The sequence below is a fragment of the Furipterus horrens genome, unplaced genomic scaffold (genome assembly GCF_987537825.1).
Source record: "Furipterus horrens unplaced genomic scaffold, mFurHor1.1.pri manual_scaffold_11, whole genome shotgun sequence".
NCBI lineage: Eukaryota > Metazoa > Chordata > Mammalia > Chiroptera > Furipteridae > Furipterus > Furipterus horrens.
This window is the reverse complement of record NW_028327181.1, coordinates 4913878-4935996: the sequence shown is the minus strand read 5'-3', so window position 1 is coordinate 4935996 and position 22119 is coordinate 4913878. Positions and strand designations below refer to the sequence as shown.

Sequence of the window (22119 nt, the reverse complement as noted above, 5' to 3'; positions counted from 1 at the left end):
GAAAGACGCACTTCACTGGTGTGGTCAGAAATTCAAAGGCAACAGATATAATTTATACTGATATTATCATTGATATGGAAACTTATAAAATGAAGAAATTCTAAGGATCTAAGGTAAAACATGGAGACTATAGCTGATAGCACTGTATTGTATAGTTGAAATATGCTAAGAGAACAGAACTTAAATGTTCTCACCATGATGAATATGTTAATTAAATCGGGAAATTAACAATTATACATATATCAAATCATGTTGTACACTTGAGTTATCTTACAGTTTTATTTGTCAGTTATACCAAAGAAAAAGAAAAATGCACATTAATTATGATTGAAAAAAAAACTTTTCATTTTCTTTGGGTCCTCAACCATATCCTTAAATACTCGATTGATTTCCTGTTCTTAGAAGATGTTGGCTGTGCAACCAGAGCACTCTCAGTTGTTCATTTGTGGTGTGTCTCTGTTACAGAGTTTCTTATCTGCTCATGCTTTCCTTTGACACTCCGTCTAAGGAAAGAGTGTCTCTGTGGGGAGGAAGGTCAAGTGCTAATCCGTAAGAGCTGTGATTCCAGGACAGTTAGGATAGTTGTGGTTGCAGATTCCTTCCTACCTGGCGTAGTCCTTTACGTTCCCCACAGTCAACCACTGGGAGAGTGCCCAGTTTTCTCCTAGAAAGGCAAAACATCAAAAAAAAAAATCATAGTTATTATCATTTATGAATTGATGCTTTTGTTGCTTTGACAGATAAGGCCACTCTTTTATCTGAGCTTCTCTGACCTCCTCCTCGGGATATGCTGGCTCATTGAAGCACTTCTCTATGGAACTTCAGCAGCCAGTAAGGACATTGTCTGCTATAACCTACAAGCAGTTGGACAGGTGAGTACTACTACTAGATTGTGACTGTACCTTGCAAGAAAGGCATATTCAGATAAGTAAATAACAAAAATAATACATCCTGTGAAGTAGGACTCTCTTATGTATCGTTACACTTTGAAACAATGGCTTTCATTGTTTTTCTATATTAAAAAACATTACTTGTTTACTCTAGAAAATTTAGAAAATTCAGAAAAGCAAAATGATAATTTAAATCACTCAGATATACTCACTTTAATATTTTATGTGAATTGTGTATCTTCCTAATTTTTTTCCTGTGAGTATATGCATTTTAAAACAAATAAAATAGTACATTAATATTTTTTGTAATTTGCTTTTATTATTCAACAGATTGTAGTGAAATATTCTTCTATAACATCTTTTGAGATTCTGCCTGGTGTTTTATTATAGGAATATAATAAACATTGGCTTTTGGAAATACTACAGATGATTAGATATGGGTTATATATCATTCAGGGATTTTATCAATGGATTAACCTATACAGTGCCATCAGTATATAATGTTTACTTTATATTTCTGAGACTTGAAATGTAAAAAAGGAGAGGTTAAAAAACAGTCTCTACTCACTGATAGATATTTCCTCTGGGATTTGTTACCAGAGGGGAAATTTCTTTCAATTTAGTAGGAAAATAATAATATGTAATTGGTGGTATGAAATTTATGTACTCTAAATATTTTAGAGGCATACTTTACCCAATCTTGCTAACAGCCTCATAAATTAAATATAGTTAAGACTGTACTGTTTTTGTCAAATAAGGAAATAATTTATAGTCTCAGAATAAAAAAATCCTAGATTTGATTAACTTGGTAACTTTAGGCAAGTGCTTAATTTTTTTGAACATCAGTCTCCTAATCTGTAAAATAGTCATTAATGTTAGTTTTTTACAACTTTATTAAGTTATACATACAATAAACTTGGCCCTGGCTGGTTTGGCTCAGTGGATTGAGCGTCGGCCTGCGAGCTAAGTGTCGCTGGTTCGATCTTCCAGTCAGGGCACATCAGAGAAGGAAAACTCTGACTCCAAAAAACCTCCGCTGCCTTGCGGCATACCTCTTCAGGGGAAAGGCTAAGGGAGAAAACCCCGACAGAAAATCCGGAGCCGGAGTCCCTAAGGCGGTTTGACGTTGTAGTCAACACCGGCAACTCCTGCGGCGCACCTGAAGCCAAGCTGTATTGACTCCGTCTTTCCCTTGGACCCTTCAGCTGCGAAGAGAGGGGGGGTCTGCTGCATGGGCAACAGCAGACCCTCCATATCACCCTGCCCAGGCTCTGTAGCTTCAGCTTCACTGGAGAGGACACTCCAGCGTCATCGCAAGATGTCGATTCAACACGGGAGGAGACAGATACCGTGTCACTCCCGAGTCGGACTGCACAACCATTCTTGGCGGTGCAGATAGACTCTTAAGAAGCTACACCATCGTCTCTCGAGACGGACGGCTGCCGACGGATACAATAAACTACATATATTTAAAGTGTACAATTTGATCATTTTTACATATGTATATGCCCATGAAATCATCACCACAATCAAGATAACACATATTCATGTTTTCATCACCCCTGAAAAGCATTTTCTTTACCTCGTGGACTATATGAATTATAATAGTTGCTTTTTAAAATATTTACTGGATATTTTCAATATCTGGCTCATCTCTAAGTTAGTGTTTGTTGATTGTTTTCTCCCATGAGAATGAATGACATTCTTTTGTTCTTTGTCAAGTAATTTAGGATTTCATCTTAACGTTGTGAATACTATGTTGCACAGACTCCATCCTTTTATAAGTCTCTGGAGAATGCTAGTTTTTGTCATAGCTGGCAGTCAACTTAATTTGGTTTACAATGTGTATTCTGTCTAATCATCTTTAGGCAGTGTTCATACCTAGTCTCATTCTCTAAGCCCTGCCTCTGCTGGTTGGGGACTGTAATGTGCATGCACAGGGCAAGAGTTAGGTTGAGACTTGTATGGAACCATACACAGAACTGGGGCATCCTCTTTTCTGCCATCACTTCTGGGTTTCCCCTCACACTTTCCTGCCTGAAGGTGGCCCTTCTCTGGTGTCTGTGGCCTAAAACATAGGATTCTATTAGAGTTTTAGGTGCCAGTATTGAGAGCATCATAATTGGGGTACAAGCTTGAAGCAAAGCTGTGAGAGAGAAAGAGAAGAGTTTGGGAAACTCATTCCTGTGCAATTTACTTCTCCACGTTTGACTCCCTTCCGCCATCCTCCTGCTTCTGTTTACTTTTCAGAGTCCTCAAGTAGTTGATTTTTCTATTTTTCCCAAAGTTTGTGTTTGTAATTAGTGGGAGAGATGGGCTGTGGAGGGCTTAAGCAACCTAGCTTATTTAGTTTTATTTTTTAATTGTGGTAAGATATATATAACATAAAATTTACATTTTTACCACTAAATTTTTTAATTTTAAAAAACACATAATGTAAAATTTGCCATCTTAACCATTGTAAGTGAACAATCCAGTGACATTAAGTATATTCGCATTGTTGTGAATATGAAATATCATCACTATACAGCTCCAAAAATTTTCATCATGCCGAACTGAAACTCTGTATGTAATAAACATTAACACTCCAATCTCCCACCTCCCAACCCCTGGTAACCACCATTCTACTTTGTATCTCTATGAATTTGACTGCTGTAGGTACCTCATATCAGTGGAATTGTATACTAGAACATGCAGACCCCGAGAAAATTCTTAGGACTGAAAATCTCTGTAAGTGCAGGGCAGAGAAAGATCAAAGAAAGAGGCTGGCCACTCCGGTCTGGACCTTAACAGAGTTTATTAAGGGAAACTTACATATGAGGCACGCCTTCGGTGCCTCCAAGACAAAGTGGATGTCCTCTACACTGCTTGGCAGGTGCCAAAGAACTATATAGGGTAAAGGGGGAAATAGTCACAGACACTAGTACAAAAATGCTACCAGGTGAGGAAATTACTTTAACATGCTTGACCAGGTCAAGACGATGGCCTGTTCTAGGAACCAACACAGAGTAAGAGGCAGGGGAGAGGTGCTGATTTATGAGGTGGGGGATCCAAAAACATGTAATTTATTTATAAAAAATTGTGTATTTATTCTTACATGTTGAAACTTCAGTCACCTTCAAAGTACTTTTCATTGGATGCAAGACATCTATCAAGATATGTTTTTCACTGCTCAGAGCAGTTTTTGAACTCATTGATTTTGATGCCTTCTAGTGCTTCTGCTTTTTTTGTTTGTTTGTTTCAACTTTTCCACATTGGCAAGATGTTTCCCTTTGAGGACTTTTTTCATCCGGGGAAACACAAGTTGCTCAGGGTAAGAGTGAGTGAATAGGGAAAGTGGGGCACGGGGGTCATGCTGTTTTTTGGTTAAAAACTACTAACCACTCAGCATGGTGTGGACAGGTACGCTCACAAATCACCCATCATGAAATGGGCAAATGCAGCCTCTCACACCACCAACCAGCTGGTGGTGCACTGATACAGACGGGTTCCTAGAACACCCACCTAGCGGGGGAAGCCTGTACTACAAGGGACCCATCATCCAGAAGATAATTCCAGTTTTTTGGGGGGTCCCCCCCTTGTATGTCAGAATGAACATTGATTACGGTCACACAGTCTATAAGGGGGGATTGTGGTAAGCAATCTCCCTGTGGCCTGGGTCCAGCTCATGGGTCTGACAGTGGTTACATCATGGAACAGTCTCTCCACATCATACGGTTGTTGTTCTTTTATGTCTAGCTTTTTCACCTAGCTTAATGTCTTCAAGGTTCATCCATATTGTAGCATGTGTCAGAATTTCATCCCTTTATAAGACTAAATAATACTCCATTGCATGGATGTACCACATTTTATTTATCCATTCATCCACTGATGGATGCTTGAGCTACTTCCATTTTTTGGCTATTGTGAATAATGCTGCTGTGAGCATGGGTGTACAAATACCTGTTTGAGTGCCTGCTTTCAGTTCTGTTGTATATATATGAGTATCTGGAAGTGGATCGATGAATGAAATGATACTTCCATGTTTAATATTTTAAGGAACCACCATATTGTTTACCATAGCAGCTGCATCATTTTACAATTCCACTGCATAAGGGTTCTAATTTCTCCACATCTGCACCAACACTTGTTTTCTGTTTTTTGTTTTTTCTTTTTTTTTTAAATAAAAGCCATCCTAATGCTTTTAAATTGGTATCTCATTGTGGTTTTGATTTACATTTTCCTAGTGATCAGTGATGTTGAATATCTTTTTTTGTGCTTATTGGGCATTTGTATATCTTCTTTGGAAAAATGTCTATTCAAGTTCTTTTGCCATTTTAAAATTGGAATTTTGTTCTTTTGTTGTTTGATTATAGGAATTCTTTATATATTCTGAATACTAACTCATTAACAGATATATGATTTGCAAATGTCTTCTCTTATTCTCTCTTAGGTTGCCTTTTCACTCTGTTGATTATGTCTTTTGGTGCATAGAAATGCTTAATATTGATGTTGTATTAAAAAATCATGGCCAAATCCAATGTCATGCAGCTTTTTCAAACCCTTTGTTTTCATCTAGGATTGTTACAGTTTTATCCCTTAGGTTTAGGTTTTTGACCCATTTTGAGTTAATTTTTTAATGGTGTAAGATAAGGGTCCAACTTCTTTTGTATCCTGTGGATATTTAATTTTTCCAGTACCATTTGTTGAAAAGACTGTTGTTTCCCCCATTGTATGGTCTTGTCACTATTGTTTAAAATCATGTGACTGTAGCCCTGGCTGGTGTGGCTCAGAAGGTTGGAGTGTCTCCCTCAATCTTATGGTTGTGGGTTCAATTCCTGGGCCGGATGCATACGATCCCTGCTCTTGGTGCATATGGGAGGCAAGCAGTTGATGCTTCTCTCTTACATCGATGTTTCTCTCTCTTTTCCTCTCCCTCTAAAATAGCAACGAAGGAAAAAATATCCTTGGGTGAGGATTTAAAACATATTAAAATCATTTAACTGTATATGAGACAGTTTATTTCTGGGCTGTCTATTCTAACCCATTAGGTTTGTATGTCTGTTCATAGTTTACATTAAGGTTCAGTCTTTCTTTTGTACTGTTCTGTGGATTTTGATAAATGTGCATGATGTCATATATCCACCATTACAGTACCATCCAGAATAGTTTTACTGTCCTAAAGATTTCACCTTTTTATCCTTCTTCCTCTCTCTCTGATAACTACTGATCTTTTTATTATTTCTATAGTCTTACCTTTTCTAGACTGTTAGGTGGTTAGAATCATACAGAATATAGTCTTTCCAGATTGGTTTCTTTTACTGAGTAATATATATCTAAGATCCCTCCATGTCTTTTTGTGGCATGATTGCTCATTTCTTTTTATTCATTGTATGAATATACCAGTTTTTAAAAATCCATTCACTTATTGAAAGACATCTTTCTTGGTTGCTTCCAGGTTTTGGCAGTTACAAATAAAGCTGCTATAAACATCTGTGTGCAAGTTTTGTGTGCATATCAGTTTTCAAGTCATTCGGGAAAATAACTAGCTGCATGATTGCTGGATTATGTGGTAAACCTCTGTTTAGTTTTGTAAAAAACAAACGAACAAAACACCTGCCAATTTGTTTTCCAATGTATCTACCCTCATGTTCCCTATAATGATGTCTTGGGCAGTGAAGGGCTGCAGGTGGAGCTGAAAAATTCCTATTGCTTAGTGACATCGTAGTCCATTCAGAGAGTTTTCCAAGAATGAGGAGGCTACAGAAATCAACAAGGTTGTGGTGGAGATGGTAAACAACCTTAACCTGGGTGTGGATGAGGATGACTTCGAGGAGCTCCTGGAGTGGTTCCTGAGGAATTGACTAATGAGGAGTTGTTGGAACTGGAACAGGAGCTCATAGCTGAAGGAGAGTCAAGAGAAAAGTAAACTGCAGGAGAAAGACAAGAAGAAGCCCCAAGAAAATGCACAGTGAAGGGGTTAGCAGAAGCTTTTGCAGACTTCAACAAGCTCCTTTTGAAAATATAGACCCCAACAATGAAAGGTTTTCATTAATAGAGAGAAATGTTCATGGTACAATATCTGCTTACAAGCAGATCTCTAATGAAACAAGAAACAAACCAAGCAAACCACCATGGATATTTATCTGAAAAGAGTGACAGTTCTTCCAGAAGAGCCTCAGGCAGGACCTTCAGGAGGTATTCCAGAAGAAGGCGTTATTATCATAGGAGATGTTAGCTCCGTGAATAGTCTTGCCCCTGAAGACCTTCCAGTGGGACAAGATGTGGGGCTGGAAGACAGTGATATTGATGATATGGACCCTGTGTAGGCCTAGGCTAATGTGTGTCTTTGTGTCTTAATTTTTAATTTCAAAAGTTCAAAACATTAAAAAAATTAAAAATAGGAAAAAGTTTAATGAGAATATAAAGAAAGAAAATGTTTTTGTACAGCTGTACAATGTGTGTTTTAAGCTAAGTGTTATTAATAATAGAGTCAAAAAGTTAAAAATTTTAAAGTTTATAAAGTAAAATGTTATAGTAAGCTAAGGTTAGTTTATTATTGAAAAATATTTTTTATTAATTTACTGTAGCTGTGTCTTCAAGTTCACTAATCTTTTCTTCTGCACTGTCTAATGTGTGTATATGCATATTTAAATATCACCCATAGTAGTTGTATCTTTAGCAGTTCAATTTAGGTCTTTAAAAAATGTCTTCTATTTTTCTACTTACCTTGTTAACAATATGAAATTCAGTTATAATAACTATTTTATTGTCTCTTACTGCTAATTCTAATACTCATTTTAGTTCTGGATAGGTTTTAATTTATTGATTGTTTTTTCTTAGTATAGGACATGTTTTCCTCCCTCTTTGTATCCATCTTTTATTGCATGCAGGACATTGTAAATTTTATCCTTTGGGGCACTAGATATATCTATTCCTATAATCATCCTTGAACTTTATTCTTACATGAAATTAAATTACTTGGAAATAGTTTTAGTATTTTAGGGTCTTGCTTATATTATTTTTTTAGGTAGGTCTAGAACAATGCTCAGTCTCAGGCTAATTATTTCTCACTTTTGAGAGGCCTTCCTGAGTACCATACTCTATACCCTGTTGAATTACCAGTTTTTCAAACCTTGTTGGTGAGGCACTATTCTTGGCCCTGTGTGAGCTCTAGATATTGTTTTCTCTAATCCTTTTAAGTAGCATATATGTTCACATGTTTTATAAAATCAAAGTTTATGTATGAATGTATATGATGTTTTTGTAGATTTTTCTGTTTGAGCAAGGGAAGCAAGATCATTAAGCTAAGTACTATACCAAGAGTGTTTGCTTCTTCCCAGTCCCAAAAGTGGATTCAGTTTTTATTACACAGTTTGGAAAGGTTTCCAATACTCATTCTGGATAGTTTCCTATTGAGAGATATGTTTGATAAGACAGAAACTTTAGTCTGACAAGATAGGTTATCTATGCTGATCTGTCAAGGCAAAATTGGTTTGAAAATGGCCAAGACATTCTAGATGTTTTGGCTAGTTACAAGAAACCCAGAGTCATTCAGGGAGGAAAATTATTTCAGTACAACCACAGCACCTTTATGCCACTTCACTGAACTGGAACAGAAGAAATAAATCATTAACCAAAAATCCACAGGCCCGAGATAAGCTATGAGAAGAGAAAATATGCTCCAAATGTATAAGCCATCAGAAGAGAAATAGCAGTGCCCTGAACCAGAGATTACAAGATTTTGGTCAAAATACCAGTGCTGTATTTTATATAGTTGTGCCTCTTTTAAAAATTAAGGTATTAAACACTCAGCAAGACCCTTGTTGTCTCAGAATTCTTTTGAAAACTGAGTAGTAGCAAAGCCTGAAACTTCCTAAGTCTGGCTTAAATATGGTTTCCCACTGGCTCTAGGTAAGCAGGCAGAGTCATTTTCTTACATAGCCTGTATTGACCTTTTGATACCTCATTACCACTGACCTATTTAACTTGACAGCACACCCAGGCATCAGTTTTATAGAACCCACGCTTCCCAAGTTAGTTTTTAAATATCTGAAGAGATGACCCTAAGGCTGGTACCATAGCTAAATTTCTCCTTATTAAAGTTAGGATGAGAATATTTTAAATAAAATTTTAGGGCCTAATGTTCACATTAACCCTAATTTAGTTAGTAAGAATTATTTAAGGAAGTGTCCCATTTTCTCCCACTTTCTCCCACTTTAGAGCTGGGAATTAGATGTTAAAATTGATTATTCTGTTATTCCATTAAAAAGCTAAAGGAAAACTTTCTCTCCTTGTAACACTTCTGACACCAAATGTGTTATTCCTACACCAACCAGGTCCCCAACTCTGCAGACACCAGCTTGGTATTCTACAATTCAATTCAGACACTAACAGCCAGAGAGTTAGTTAGCACAATCCCACAGGTTAAGAGCTCAGTCCCCCAAGACTGCCCTCTAGTTCAGATGCAACTTGCAAGTAGCGGGTCCCCAGGTTACTCACACTTCTGCCCAACTTGGCTATAAATCGAGGGTTCCCAAGACTTCCTCCTCAGGTTTGATCATTTGCTATAACGGCTTACAGAACCCAGGGCAATACTTATATTTACCAGCTTATTGTAAAGGATGTAATTAAGGATATAGATGAACAGCCAGATGAAGAGATACACAGAACAAGGTCTGAAAGAGTCCTGAGCGCTGGAGCTTCTCTGTCCCCGGAGAGTTTGAGTGTGCCTTCTGGCATGTAGATGTGTTCATCAGTCCAGAAGCTCTCTGAATCCCATAGTTTAGAGATATTTATGAAGGCTGCCTCATGTAGGCATGACCAATTATTAACTCAGTCTCCAGCCCCCTTCTCTGTCTTGGATAGACCTGGAAGTTTTAAGCCTCTAATCATGGCTTGATCTTTCTGGCGACCACCCTTATCTTGAAGCTATCCAGAAGCCCACCAAAAATTACCTTAACAGAACAGAAAGCATTCATCACTCAGGAAACCCCAAGGGATTTGGGAAATCTGTGTAAGACGCTCCTATCACTCCCATTACTTAGGAATTCCAAAGGCTTAAGGAGCTCTGTGTCAGGAAGCAGGGGCAGAGATGAAGTACACTTCTCACGTCACAGAAACAAACCCAAACTTGACTGTTCTCTGTCCGTGTGACTGGGGCATTCTGGTGCCTAGCTTAATACTCTTTAGAGGCCTGCAGACCAACACAGAAACACATAGTTTCCTTAAAAATGGGACATTTTCATTTTATATTAAAATTTTTGATATGCATACATTATAAAACTAACATATGTTCTCAAAATTTAAAAAGTAAAGGGGTATACAAGTGAAAAGTAAAACTTCGCCTCCCTTTTTTGTCTCTGATTTCATAATTTGATTGGTTTAAATTAAATGTCTCTACTTTTCAAAATTCTCCTCTAGCTGGTTTTAGAGAAAGAAGTTGGGAGTGGGAGAAGGCAGGGCATTCCTTGTTTGTACAAGCTGATGAAGAGGTCCTAGCTTTTCCAAGAGTCATAATAAAGAAAGAGTACCAGTCACATGACCTAAACAAACAAAATATCCAAGTTTCAGAAGCTACATTTCCAGTTCCATTCTTTGAGCAGGAAAACCCTTTTTGAATAAATCTCGATAACTGCTGCTGAGATTGTTAGAACATAGCAGTTATTAATCATTTCTACTGAAACACAATGAAATCAAATGGATTTAAGTAGTGGTAGGAAATAATTTAGTTTGGGTAGAAACCTTAAAGCCTGCTATGACAGGAATAAATCATCAGGATCACTTTGGTGTTTCTCTATCAAGTGTGTCTATAATTTTCACATGTGTGAAATGAATTTGCTATATTTACATGAAGGCCAAACGATCACTAGATACAGTGTTTTGGTGCTTCCTAGGATTTTAGGATTTTACAAAGGAATAAAACTTTTTTAAAAAGTGGGAATGGTTATACTATTGCTAAGATTATATTCTTCTAAAATAATAACACTTAAAAAAACAACTGTCACTGAATTCATAAAAAGAATAACAATTGATACTAAAAAACACTAGACAAAGTATAATCTTAGAATAGATGGTTTCCTTAAACTAGTAAATTTAGCTATATGAAAAACTTATTACATTGCTTATATTTTTCTCAATATTTCTTAGACCAATAACTATTTTTTTCAGGGATCAGCACTAATTTCTTAACCAGCATTTGGGAATTATTCCACTAAGTGGCATTTCAATGCCCTTTTCAGGTTTAGAATGCTAAAGCTTCAGGACACATGAATTTTTTTTTCTTTTGCATTTTTCCTCCTCTACCAGGGTGGGTGTGAGATGCAAATTAGAATCAGGCTTACTCAACTTACTCACCTGTGATATTATAACTTCATTATGTACCTGCAACTATTGAGTTCCTGTCTGATTTAGGTGGAAATACTTGCAGGAAACCCAGAACTGGTTGGGGTTGGAGGCCGGGTGTGGAGAACCAGTTCAGGACAGCTGGGCCACCCTCGTACCACTTCACTGAACTGAAACAGAAGAAATCAATTATTTCCAAGAGCTAGTCTTTCGTTCTGGAAGTTTCCGGAGAAGCAAAGTGATTTTGAGAACCGAGCCATCAGAAATAATTTCAGTATTTGATTAATGAGTTGAGATTTGAGATTTTACAAGGGCTAGTTCTTTTGTGAACTCAGCCAACCAGTACACAGATGTTACAGAGACAGAATAACATTTGTATCAGAAGGCTTTGTCTAGACTATAGCGCCTGGCTCTGGAAGGTGTAATCTGATCCGTAGTCTAAGATGCTGAGATTTTACCTTCTTAGATGACTAGCTCTGCACTGAAAGAATTGATTGGGTCGTATGTGATTCTCCCCACATCAATCTTGGGATCAGAAATAAATGCAATGCTTTTCCCAAAAGGGTCTAGGAGCATTGTGCTAATATTTATCTTTATCAGAGATAACTGCTGTGGAGAGACAAGGTAAGGGAAAGATGTCAGTACCAGACACTGTCCTGGTCAGCCTCTCTCTTTACTCTTGTCTACTCTAGTGTCTGTTTTGACACAGGTTGAAGTGTCAGCAGTCATCTTTTCTTAGTGAATGAACCCAGTTTAATTTCCTGGGAGTTATACTAGTCAGCTGCTTTAGAAACACCGGTTTGGATTGCAAATGGCATGAAGTTTGTGGCTTGGAGTTAAGGCATAGAGTTTAGAGTCAGACATACCTAGGTTCAAATCCAAGCTCTGGTGCCTATTCGCTGTGTGATTTTTTTGAACAAGTTAATTTCCCTAAGTCTTAGTCTCCCCATGTAAAATAGGAGCAATGATAGGATTTTTAGGGTTCTTGTGAAGGTTAAATTAGATAACATATGCAAAATGCTTGCCCTTAGTATAAATTATTGTTGTTATTATCATTATGTTTGAAGGTAAAATAGGATCTCTGCCTGTTTCCTTAAGAACAGAATTTACCTGCAGGCCTTTCATTTCCTGCACATACTTACTGATCCATAACTTTCTGAATATACCTGGCAACAGAAAGTAGGATCTATTAAAAATAACCCCTCACCTAGAATTGGTTTTCCTCATCTTTGCTTGTTAATGTATTCTCACTGCCTCTCTGACCTCTTCAATTTAGCCTAATTCCAAGGCCTAAATTTAACAGTGGCTGGGGGTTTATATGACATTATTGTTGTGATTTTTAGGGTCTTCTAATGGTTTAATAGAAGTTCAAAGGAACTTTTTCCAATAGATAGCTCACTTTCCTGGATTTAATCCCAAGCTTAGAGGCACTAGGCCCTTTTATTTGGGGTAGATTTCTGGTTCTAGCCCCTGGGCTAGCTTTTACTCTGTTAGCCATGATATGCTAACCGACATCTGATTATTGCTATTGCACTGTGTCAGATCTGTGGCAGAACAGATTTGTATCATGATCAATCCCCTTTGTTAGGAGTAAGTGCTCTTTAACAGCAACCACAAAATCCCTTGTATCCTAGGTCCATGTGATAGACCTGTCACTCTTTACCTGTCACTCTTAAGTGTTTTGGGACATCTAGAATCTACCTTAGAGTGAAACTCTCTTATATTATTTTCTGTTGCTCAGAAAATAGGTTCTGTTGACACAGAGGCAGTAATTTGTTCAAAAATACTTGATTGTACTGTATCTTTATTTTCTACAATAAGCTTGAGCTGCCATCTTTTGAAGACAATTTTACAAAAAAGTACAAAACCACATGTTTGAGATAGTTTTACGTATGTCCATCATGTAACAGGGTGAACTAAAATCATTGAGGTCTCATTTAGTCTCAGGATTCAATTTTTTTAAAAATGATCTGATCGAAAATCAGGACTTGAGTTACCTTGTTGGGTCTGCTTTATGCTTGTATAGGAGAGATTTTAGGCAAATAACTTCTCACATTGGTTTTTTATTAATTTAATAATAGACGCAAAATAGTTTCTGCCTTGTAACAGACCTTAAGTAAATCACTTTAAACATTAATTAAAGACTTCGGTTAAGATGGCTTAGGTAAACACAGCTTGACTTCTCACACAACCACATCAAAATTGCAACTAAATTATAGAACAACCATCAACCATAACCATCAGAAATCAAGTTGAGTGGAAGTCTGACAACTACAGAATTAAAGAGACCATATCCATCCAGGCTAGTAGGAGGGATAGAGACACAGAATGAGCTGGTCCCACACCCTCGTGTGGTGGATAAAAATTTGGGAGGGGTATCTTGGTAGTGAGGAGTCACAGCCCTACACCAGGCCCCCTAGCCCAGAGTTCCAGTGACAGGAAGATAAGTCCCCACAACTTCTGGCTGCAAAAGCCAGCAGGGACTCAGCTGGTGGAAGAAACTTCTGTAGTCCCAAGCAGTTCCTCTTAAAGAACCCACACATGGACCCACCTACTTAGATTTACTTCCTCTGAGCTCTAGCACAGGGGTAGCAGCTTGAAAGGCACCAATGGCATAAAGGGAGGAACTGAAGTGTCTGGCATAAAGGCGAGAGCTGAGGGACAGTTTTCTCCCACACAGAAAGGGGGGTAGAGGCCCACAGAGCCACAGATCTGACAAGCAGGTGCCATATCTGAGACTCCATGAACCTGGCTAACACTGTTTGCCCCACCCTGGAAATCCTCTGAGACTCCATCCCACTCAACTTACAGACCCACCCAAGTTGTTAACAGAAACTTTTCCATGTGAATAGATGGTCTTGGCTCATGCTTCACGATGTCCTAAATCCTCTCAAATGAGCAATAGCTGGCATCAGTGAGCCCTCAGCCCCCATACCTCTTGCTAAGTGGCCCCAGGCCTGGCACTAGGAGCAGCCAGCCTAGATTCACAACTTGGCATTGCCTCGGAATCTCCAAGCGCACCACAGGTATAGCAACCATCTCAGGTTGTTTTATAGCCCAGTCAGGTGGCACCAGGAAAAGCAAAAGTGGGGACTGACCTTGACCTGCACCACCTGGGAAACCTCAGAGCCCACGCACCCAGTGGACCACTACAGACCATGTCAGCACACCACCGCCCTGCCCCTGCACAGTTGATCCTCCACAGAGGGTGGAGGCTGGTGGTAAGTTGTCACAGCCAGTCCTTGCAGCTGACTGGCCTGGGTAAATCCTTCCCATTAACCTTCCAACAGCAATCAAGGCTCAGTTACAAGAGGAGGGTATACTCAGCTCAGAATAAGGGTGCACCTCAAGTACCCAATTTGGGTGATAGGGGAGGCTGCACCACTGAATCCTACAGGACACCTACTACCTTAGGCCATGCTACCAAGACAGGGAGTCATAACAGCTCTACCTAATACATAGAAACAAACACAGGGAGGCTGCCAAAATGAGGAGACAAAGAAACATGGCCCAAATGGAAGAATAGACCAAAACTCCAGAAACTAAATGGAGATAAGCAATCTGTCAAAACAGAGTTCACAACACAGGTAATAAGGATGCTCAAGGAACTTATTCAGGACCTCAATGGTATAAAAAAGATCCAGTCAGAAACGAAGGATACACTAATGGAAATGAAGAACAATTACAGAGTAACAACAGTAGAGTGCATGAAGTTGAGAATCAAATCAATGCTTTGGAACATAAGGAAGCAGAAAAAACAAAACAAAACAGAACAACAAGAAGAAAAAAGCAATCCAAAAAAACTATGATAGTGTAAACAGTCTTGGGACAACTTCAAGTGTTCCAATGTTTGCATTATGGGGTGCCAGAAGGAGAAGTGAAAGAGCAAGAAATTGGAATTCTATTTGAAAAAATGAAAGAACACTTCTGTAATTTGGTGAAGGAAATAGACATGCAAGTCCAAGAAGCACAGAGAGTCCAAACAAGATGGATGCATTGAGGCCCACTCCAAGACACATTATAATTAAAATGCCAAAGATTAAAGATAAAGAGAATATTAAAAGCAGCAAGAGAAAAGTAGTTAGTTACCTACAGGGTAGTTCCTATAAGACTGTCAGCTGATTTCTCAAAAGAAACTTTGCAGGCAAGAAGGGATTGGCAAGAAATAGTCAAAGTCATGAAAAGCAGGGACGTACAGCCACACTTATTCTACCCAGCAAAGCTATCATTTAGAATCAAAGGACAGATAAAGAGCTTTACAAACAAGAAAAATCTAAAGGAGTTCATCATCACCAAACCATTATTATATGAAATACTAAAGGGACTTATTTAAGAAAAATAAAATCAAAACTATGAACAATAAAATGGCAAAAAATACATATCTATCAATAATTGAATCTAAGAAACAAACTAAGCAAACAAGAATAACAGAGACTGAGTCATGGATATGGAGAGCGTTTTGATGGTTGCCAAGTGAGACGGCAGTGTGGGGGATGGGTGAAGAGTGAGGGGTTTAAGTACTAATAGGTAGTTACAGAATAGCCGTGGGCATGTAAAGTACAGTATAGGAGATGGAGCAACCAAAGAACTTATACACATGACCCATGGACATGAGCAATGGTGGGGACATTGCCTGAGGGAGGGGGAGGTGCTGGGTGCAGGGGGGCAAAGGGAAAAAAATCAGGACAACTGTAATAGCATAATCAATAAAATATAATTTAAAAAAATGAATTCAATTATAGGCTTGTTTTTTTAATCACAAAAAGATGAAATGTCAGTCTATATGTAAAAGTGCTTTTAAGTTATAAAGCATTATACAAATATAAGACTGAGTAGAAGGTTCTTGTTTGTCTTTCATGTTATACTAGAAGCACACGGAGATTCTTTTTTATCCATGGTAGTTATTCAATAACTGTTTGCCTCACTGGGGTTTTAGGAAAATAAAAATGATAGAGTTGATGAGTCTTGAGTTCCTCAAAAAAAATTAATACAAAGTAGTTAAGATGATAAGTTTATAATTATATTGAAGAATGTTGACATTAATCACAATGATCAGAGTTATTAACAATAATATCTCTTAGGCTTGAACACATTTTTTTCTGAAAACTGTAAGGCCAAATTTAGAATGTTATGTGTCTAGAGTGAGGGTGGAGGAATCGATCAGATGTGAGTATAATGACATCCTGGTTCCCTCTACTGGGCGTAAATGACATTACCTATTGCTTCTTAAGACTTCTGTTTCCTCCTCATAGAGTGGCCATTCTCTTTAAGTGACAAGAGGAGAGGGGAAGACAAGAGAATCAAATCACCTATCAAATTTTACTTCCAATGTTGGAGACACATGTAACTTGGAGGAAATTACTTCATTTCTCTCAAATGTTGGATTAAAAAACTCAAAGTTATTAGATAAATATGTTTGAATAAATAATCAAAAATTTTCCAAATTTGATGAAAATATAACCTATTATACAAGAAACTTAACAAAACCAAGCATAAGAAACATGCAGATAACCACTATGCTGTACACCTAAAACTAATTAATATTGAATGTCAACTGTAGTTGAAAAATTAAAATAAATTTAAAAACAAAACAAAAACAATTACATTTTATTATATCTCAAAAAGAAAGAAACAAACAAACAAACATGCAGAAAACACACCAAGGCACATCATAAGCAAATTACTAAAAACCAGTGATAAATAGAAAGCACCAATAGCAGCTAGCATGTTTAGTTCCTCTGAATGGAAAGGTTGGTTCGAATAGCCTAGGCTTTCATGATTAGAAATAGAAATGCTTCCATGCAGCCATTATGAATAAAGCTGCAATAAACGTAGGGGAGTGTATGTCTTTGCGAATACATGTTTTCCAGTTTTTCAGGTAGACACCCAGCAGAGGGGTAGCTAGGTCATACGGTATAACTCTATTCTTAATATTTTGAGAAACCTCCATACTGTTTTTTTATAGTGGCTGTACCAGTTTACATTCCCACCAGCAGTGAATGAGGGTTTCTCTTTCTCCACAACCTCTCCAACACTTGTTATTACTTATCTTGTTGATAATATCATTCTATAAGGCGTGAGGTGGTATCTCAGTATAGTTTTGATTTGCATTTTCCTAATAGGTTGTGAAGTTGAGCATCTTTTCATATATCCGTTGGCCATTTGTATGTATTCTTGGGGAAGTGTCTGTTCAGGTTCTCTGCTCATTTAAAACTGAAATCAACAAATGAACAAACAAGAAAAAAAAAAACAAACCTCACAGACACGTAACAACAGCATGATGGTCACCAGGGGGAAGGCGATTTGAGGGGTGGTAATAGAGGGTAAAAGAGGTCCAATATTTGGTGACAGAGGATGACCTGACTTTGGGTGGTGGGAACACAAAGCAACATACAGATCGTGTATCCCAGAGATAAACACTTGAAACCTATATAATCTTATTAACCACTGCCACCCCAATCAATTTAATAAAAAATGGAAATGGAAATCCTGATGGCATTTTCAATTAAAAAAATAAAATAGAGGAAGATTCTATGGTATCTTTATAAAAGGTTGGGTGAGAGGAGCCGGATAATGCTGTGGTTCCTCTGCACAGCTGAAAGGACAAGATGACGCTGCTGGGCCATGCTTTTGGTAGACGTGGGTATAAGTCCTCTGTTTTACATGGTGTGGATAGTAGACGGCAAGTTGCTAATAGAACAGCAGGTGGGATTCCTGTAGTAGAAAGTGATGGAATAAATAGAAGGAAGTCAGAATGGGGCAGTTATGATGGGATGTTTTGATTTTCACCTAGATATTCTACATTTCCTCATTTCTCTACACCATCAATTACATCTGGTATCTGTACAAAGAGCTAAGGATGAAACACACCCAGAGTGGACAGAGCACATTTTCCGTGGTAAGTTTTATTCAGAGCTAATAGTTAAAAACAGTATGCTGAAACAAACCCACGTATCCTTGGTAAACAGTGTAAGCACTCAGCAATGGCTGGGTAAATTCATGGAGGTTAATAAAAGAAAAACCATGTTCTCACTGAGTTTCTAGCCTGTTGACACAATTTGCTCTTCTCTCAAATCACCAAAAAAAAAAAAAAAAAAGGATTTGATTAAATTAAAGGAAACATTATGTAGAGTACTGCCACTCCTGCCGGTACTATTTAGTAAGGGAAATAATCCTCCTTGGCTCTATGCCAGTCCATCACTGTTGCTAAAGAAAAAGATCTTGGTGAAGAGTCAGGAAAAGTGCTCAGTTTGATAACCTGGGACTTGAACAACAGGTATTGGAAAGGGAGTGTGTGTTCTGCTCTGTTGTATTTCTTCAGTATGTGTGGGTAACAGATACTGGTTTGCAGAAGGGCAGAGGAATTAATGTATGGTAATCAGAAAACAAGATTAACCCAAAGAGCAGTTAGTTGTCTTTCCTTCTTTGGTTCACAAAGTTTTGGGCACTGTCTTAGCATTTCAATTATTCAAGAAAGGTGAACACTAAGTCAGTACATCTGGACTCTTGTGTGGGTGTATGTGTATTTTACATATCACATAATTCACTTAAGTATACAGTTCAATGATTTTTAAAGTAAACTTATCAAAAGGTGAAGGAATTAAGCAAAAAAAAAGCCCAAAACCCTCATAACAGACAACACAGTGTGGTGATTACCAGAGGGACAGGGGGTGGGGGAGGTAGGAGAGGGTACAGGGGGATGAATGGTGATGGAAGGAGACTTGACTTGGGGCAGTGAACACACAATGCAGTACACAGATGATGTGTTACAGAATTGTGCCCCTGAAACCTACATAATTTTATTAACAATGGCACCCCATTCAATAAATTCAATTAAAAAATAAACATCAGATTGTACCGTCATTACCATAAAACAGTTTCAGAATATGTTTTCTACCCCAACAAAGTCTTTTATGCCCATTTACTGTTAATCCCCTTCCCACTCTCTGCACTAAGCAACCACTAATCTACTTTCTGTCTCTGTAGATTGTCCTTTTGTGGACATTTTATATAGATGGAATCATACAATATATAGTCTCTTATGTCTGGTTTATTTCACATTTCACTTAGCATAATGCTTTTCAAGTATACCCACTCTAGCATTGTATAAGTAAATCATTCCTTTTTATTGCTGAATAGTATTCCATTGTATAGTATACTTTGTTTCTTATTTCTGACTCGGTATATCATTAAGTTATCTTAGCAGAAGGCATTTTTATGATGTTAGCAATTTTCATTTATTTAAATGTCTTTATATGTTTAATTATTACTATACATATTTTACTAAATATTCCAGTCTTCTTATTTCTATAACAGTATTTATTCTGTTGTGGTTTTTGGAGAGGATTTTTTTTAAAGGGCGCCATGGAGTAAATGAATCATGAAAGCCTCCCAATATATCTTCCTCTAGAGCCTACAGATCAGTTCCAGGACAAATGGAAGTGCTGTGCTGTCATGCACATGCTGAAACGTAATAAATATTTCTTGAATAAATAAGTAGTACTATCACATCATGAAAAGAGTATTTGAAGGTGAATCAGGAGATCTGTCTGCTAGACCCAGTTCTGTCATTGACCTCCTGTATGGCCTTAGGCATATCATCTCCCTTTCCATAAAATGATGTCTGTATGACCTTTGATGTCCCTCCTAGCTCTAAAATGCTATGATACTCAAATCGTAATCTGACTGACTTCAGAAGATATCCTTTTCTTCCTAAGAGAAGAATTGCTTTTCTAGCCACACGCTGTTGGAGAAGCGCAGAGGCACAGAATGCTCTTCAGACTTTCTTCTTCTTTGCTGTGAGGGGAGATCATGGAGCCAAGCAACCTGCAGAGACCTCTCATGCAGCGTCCTGGACAGCCGTTGCAGGCCATATAAGCACTCAGTAGAATTTTTTGCAGTGTGCAGATATTTTATGTACTCTCCAGTTCAGTAGCCCCTGGCCGTGTGCAGCTATTGAGTGCTTTAAATGTAGCTTGTGTAATGGAGAAACTGAATTTTAAATTGTGTTTAATCTTAATTTAATTAGATTGTCTTGAAAAGCACAGAACTACATTCTGGTGTCCTTTTCTCTTGTTTACTTCTGGGGATTCAACAGATATATTTACTCTTCTTTATTTTAAATTTGTATACTCTCTTGAATCCCTACAATTTAGAAATGGCCCATGCCCATAGCTGGGTATCTTTTTATGAGTTTGTCTACAAAATCCTAGAATCCTAGAATCCTAGAAGGTAATTCAGAGGAACTGATTTTCCTCCCTTCAGGCAGATGAATGTTTAAGAAGTTCAACAGTCTTTCACGGGCAGTATTTCAGGTTTTCAATGTCTTCATTCACTCCCAAGCTAAGGGACTGACTAGAATTGGGAGAGGTTGTTCTGCTGCAGAGTTATTCCCTGAAGAAACGGCCACAGTGGAACCAGAAGCCAAGGATGGGGACAACATCGGGGAATATTATTTTTTTAGGCTTGGGCTCCTTGCAGGAGAACAAATTCATTTTTGAAGAAAAGGGAGGGGGAGACATAAGATTAGCTGTCATGTATGATATTCTGCTTTATGTTCATGCTAAAGCACGTACTTTCCTTATGTAGCACATGCTCTGACACTAGTGCCGAGAAGTAACCTCTGGCCAAAATACTGAGCCCCACTGCCAATTATTCTGTCATTACAGCTTTCTACCCGGAGCCTTGATTTTTCAATTTTACTTTTGAGTTCTCTTTTAAACACCCTAGTGGGACTTCTGCCCTAAACTTTTATCAGTAAGCTTTTTAACAGAGATTCATTGATATCCAGGTAAGAACAAGAATTAAACACAGACAGCCACCCACCGGATGGAAAGAGGCTAGAAGAAGGTCCCAAAGGCTAGTTTTACCTGTTTCCCGTTTTACCTGAAGTCAGCACTGGGTCTCCAGATTGATATCGTTCGCTATTCTTGACTCGCAGTTCTTAAGGCAAATCAATCACGCATCTCTGATTATTGATTAATTGCTTGCTTAATGCTTATTGATCCCTAACAATGCCATTCCACGTGATTGCTACCTTAAAATAGAAAAACCAACCAACCAGCCTTGCTTTCTATTCTGTTATCTCTTTAAGGTGTTCTGTTCAAAATCTTTCACCATGAATTCCTAATGGGTAGTGATCGTTCTTTTGTAGTTTGGTTCACAGTGTCTAACACAACTGGAGGTTTTTGAAATGTTCTTTCTTCTAGAATCTAACAAGTCTTGAAGGGCTTATAATCCAAAGGGTTTATTTCACCCTGCCCTTATTATACTAACCCTGGCTCATTATGCTTTCTGCTGGTCATCTTTTACATGAGACTTTCACTCCACCCATAAGGCGTGAAAAGCCCATTCCTCCCTGGATATGAAAGAAGACTGAACTGTTATTAGAAGATGGAACATTGCGTGATTTTACATTTGCCTTTCTTTTGAAGAGAATTCATTCTGGTATCCAAATCTCATGTTAAGCTACTTCCTGCAGGTTCTCTTTGTGGCTGTTGTCTTTTTTTATAATATAATAATATGGATAAAACTCTCTTATCTCCAGTGCTGAGGAACTATTTCATTAAATTTTATATTAAATGTTGCTTAACTGAAGCAGGCTGGGTCTTGAGAATTTTTGTTCTGTTAAGTGGTAAATGATGACCTAGTATTTATTATATGATTGGCAGTATCCTAAGACATTACTCACATTTATTCTTTTCATAGGTTATAATAGATAATACTTGTCGAGTTGGTCAGATAGCCATCATTTCATCAAGGTAAGATTTTTGCTTTCTTTCCTAGCAAAATGTGGATTCTCATTATTCTGGGGTCTAGGTGGGAACAAATCAGAGAACACTGTCCTTTATTTCCACTGAGTCTATCATGCCTCTGTCCTCACAGAGCCTTTCTGAGTAGGAAGCAA

At 37.9% G+C, this 22119-nt stretch overlaps 1 protein-coding gene across 5 annotated transcripts in view; it reads left to right on the top strand.

Annotated features, from left to right (window-relative positions):
• Positions 1-22119, top strand: part of TMEM116 (transmembrane protein 116) — a 99550-nt gene that overhangs the window by 6000 nt on the left and 71431 nt on the right. For all 5 annotated transcript variants that reach the window (XR_016513939.1, XM_090290731.1, XM_090290730.1 and 2 more), the window contains exons 4-6: positions 741-872; positions 18007-18111; positions 21921-21973. Coding sequence is in view for 4 of the 5 variants with exons in the window: in XM_090290731.1 (XP_090146857.1) it covers positions 741-872; positions 18007-18111; positions 21921-21973 (290 nt within the window). In the remaining variant the exon portion in view is untranslated. The remainder of the gene's footprint in view (positions 1-740; positions 873-18006; positions 18112-21920; positions 21974-22119) is intronic.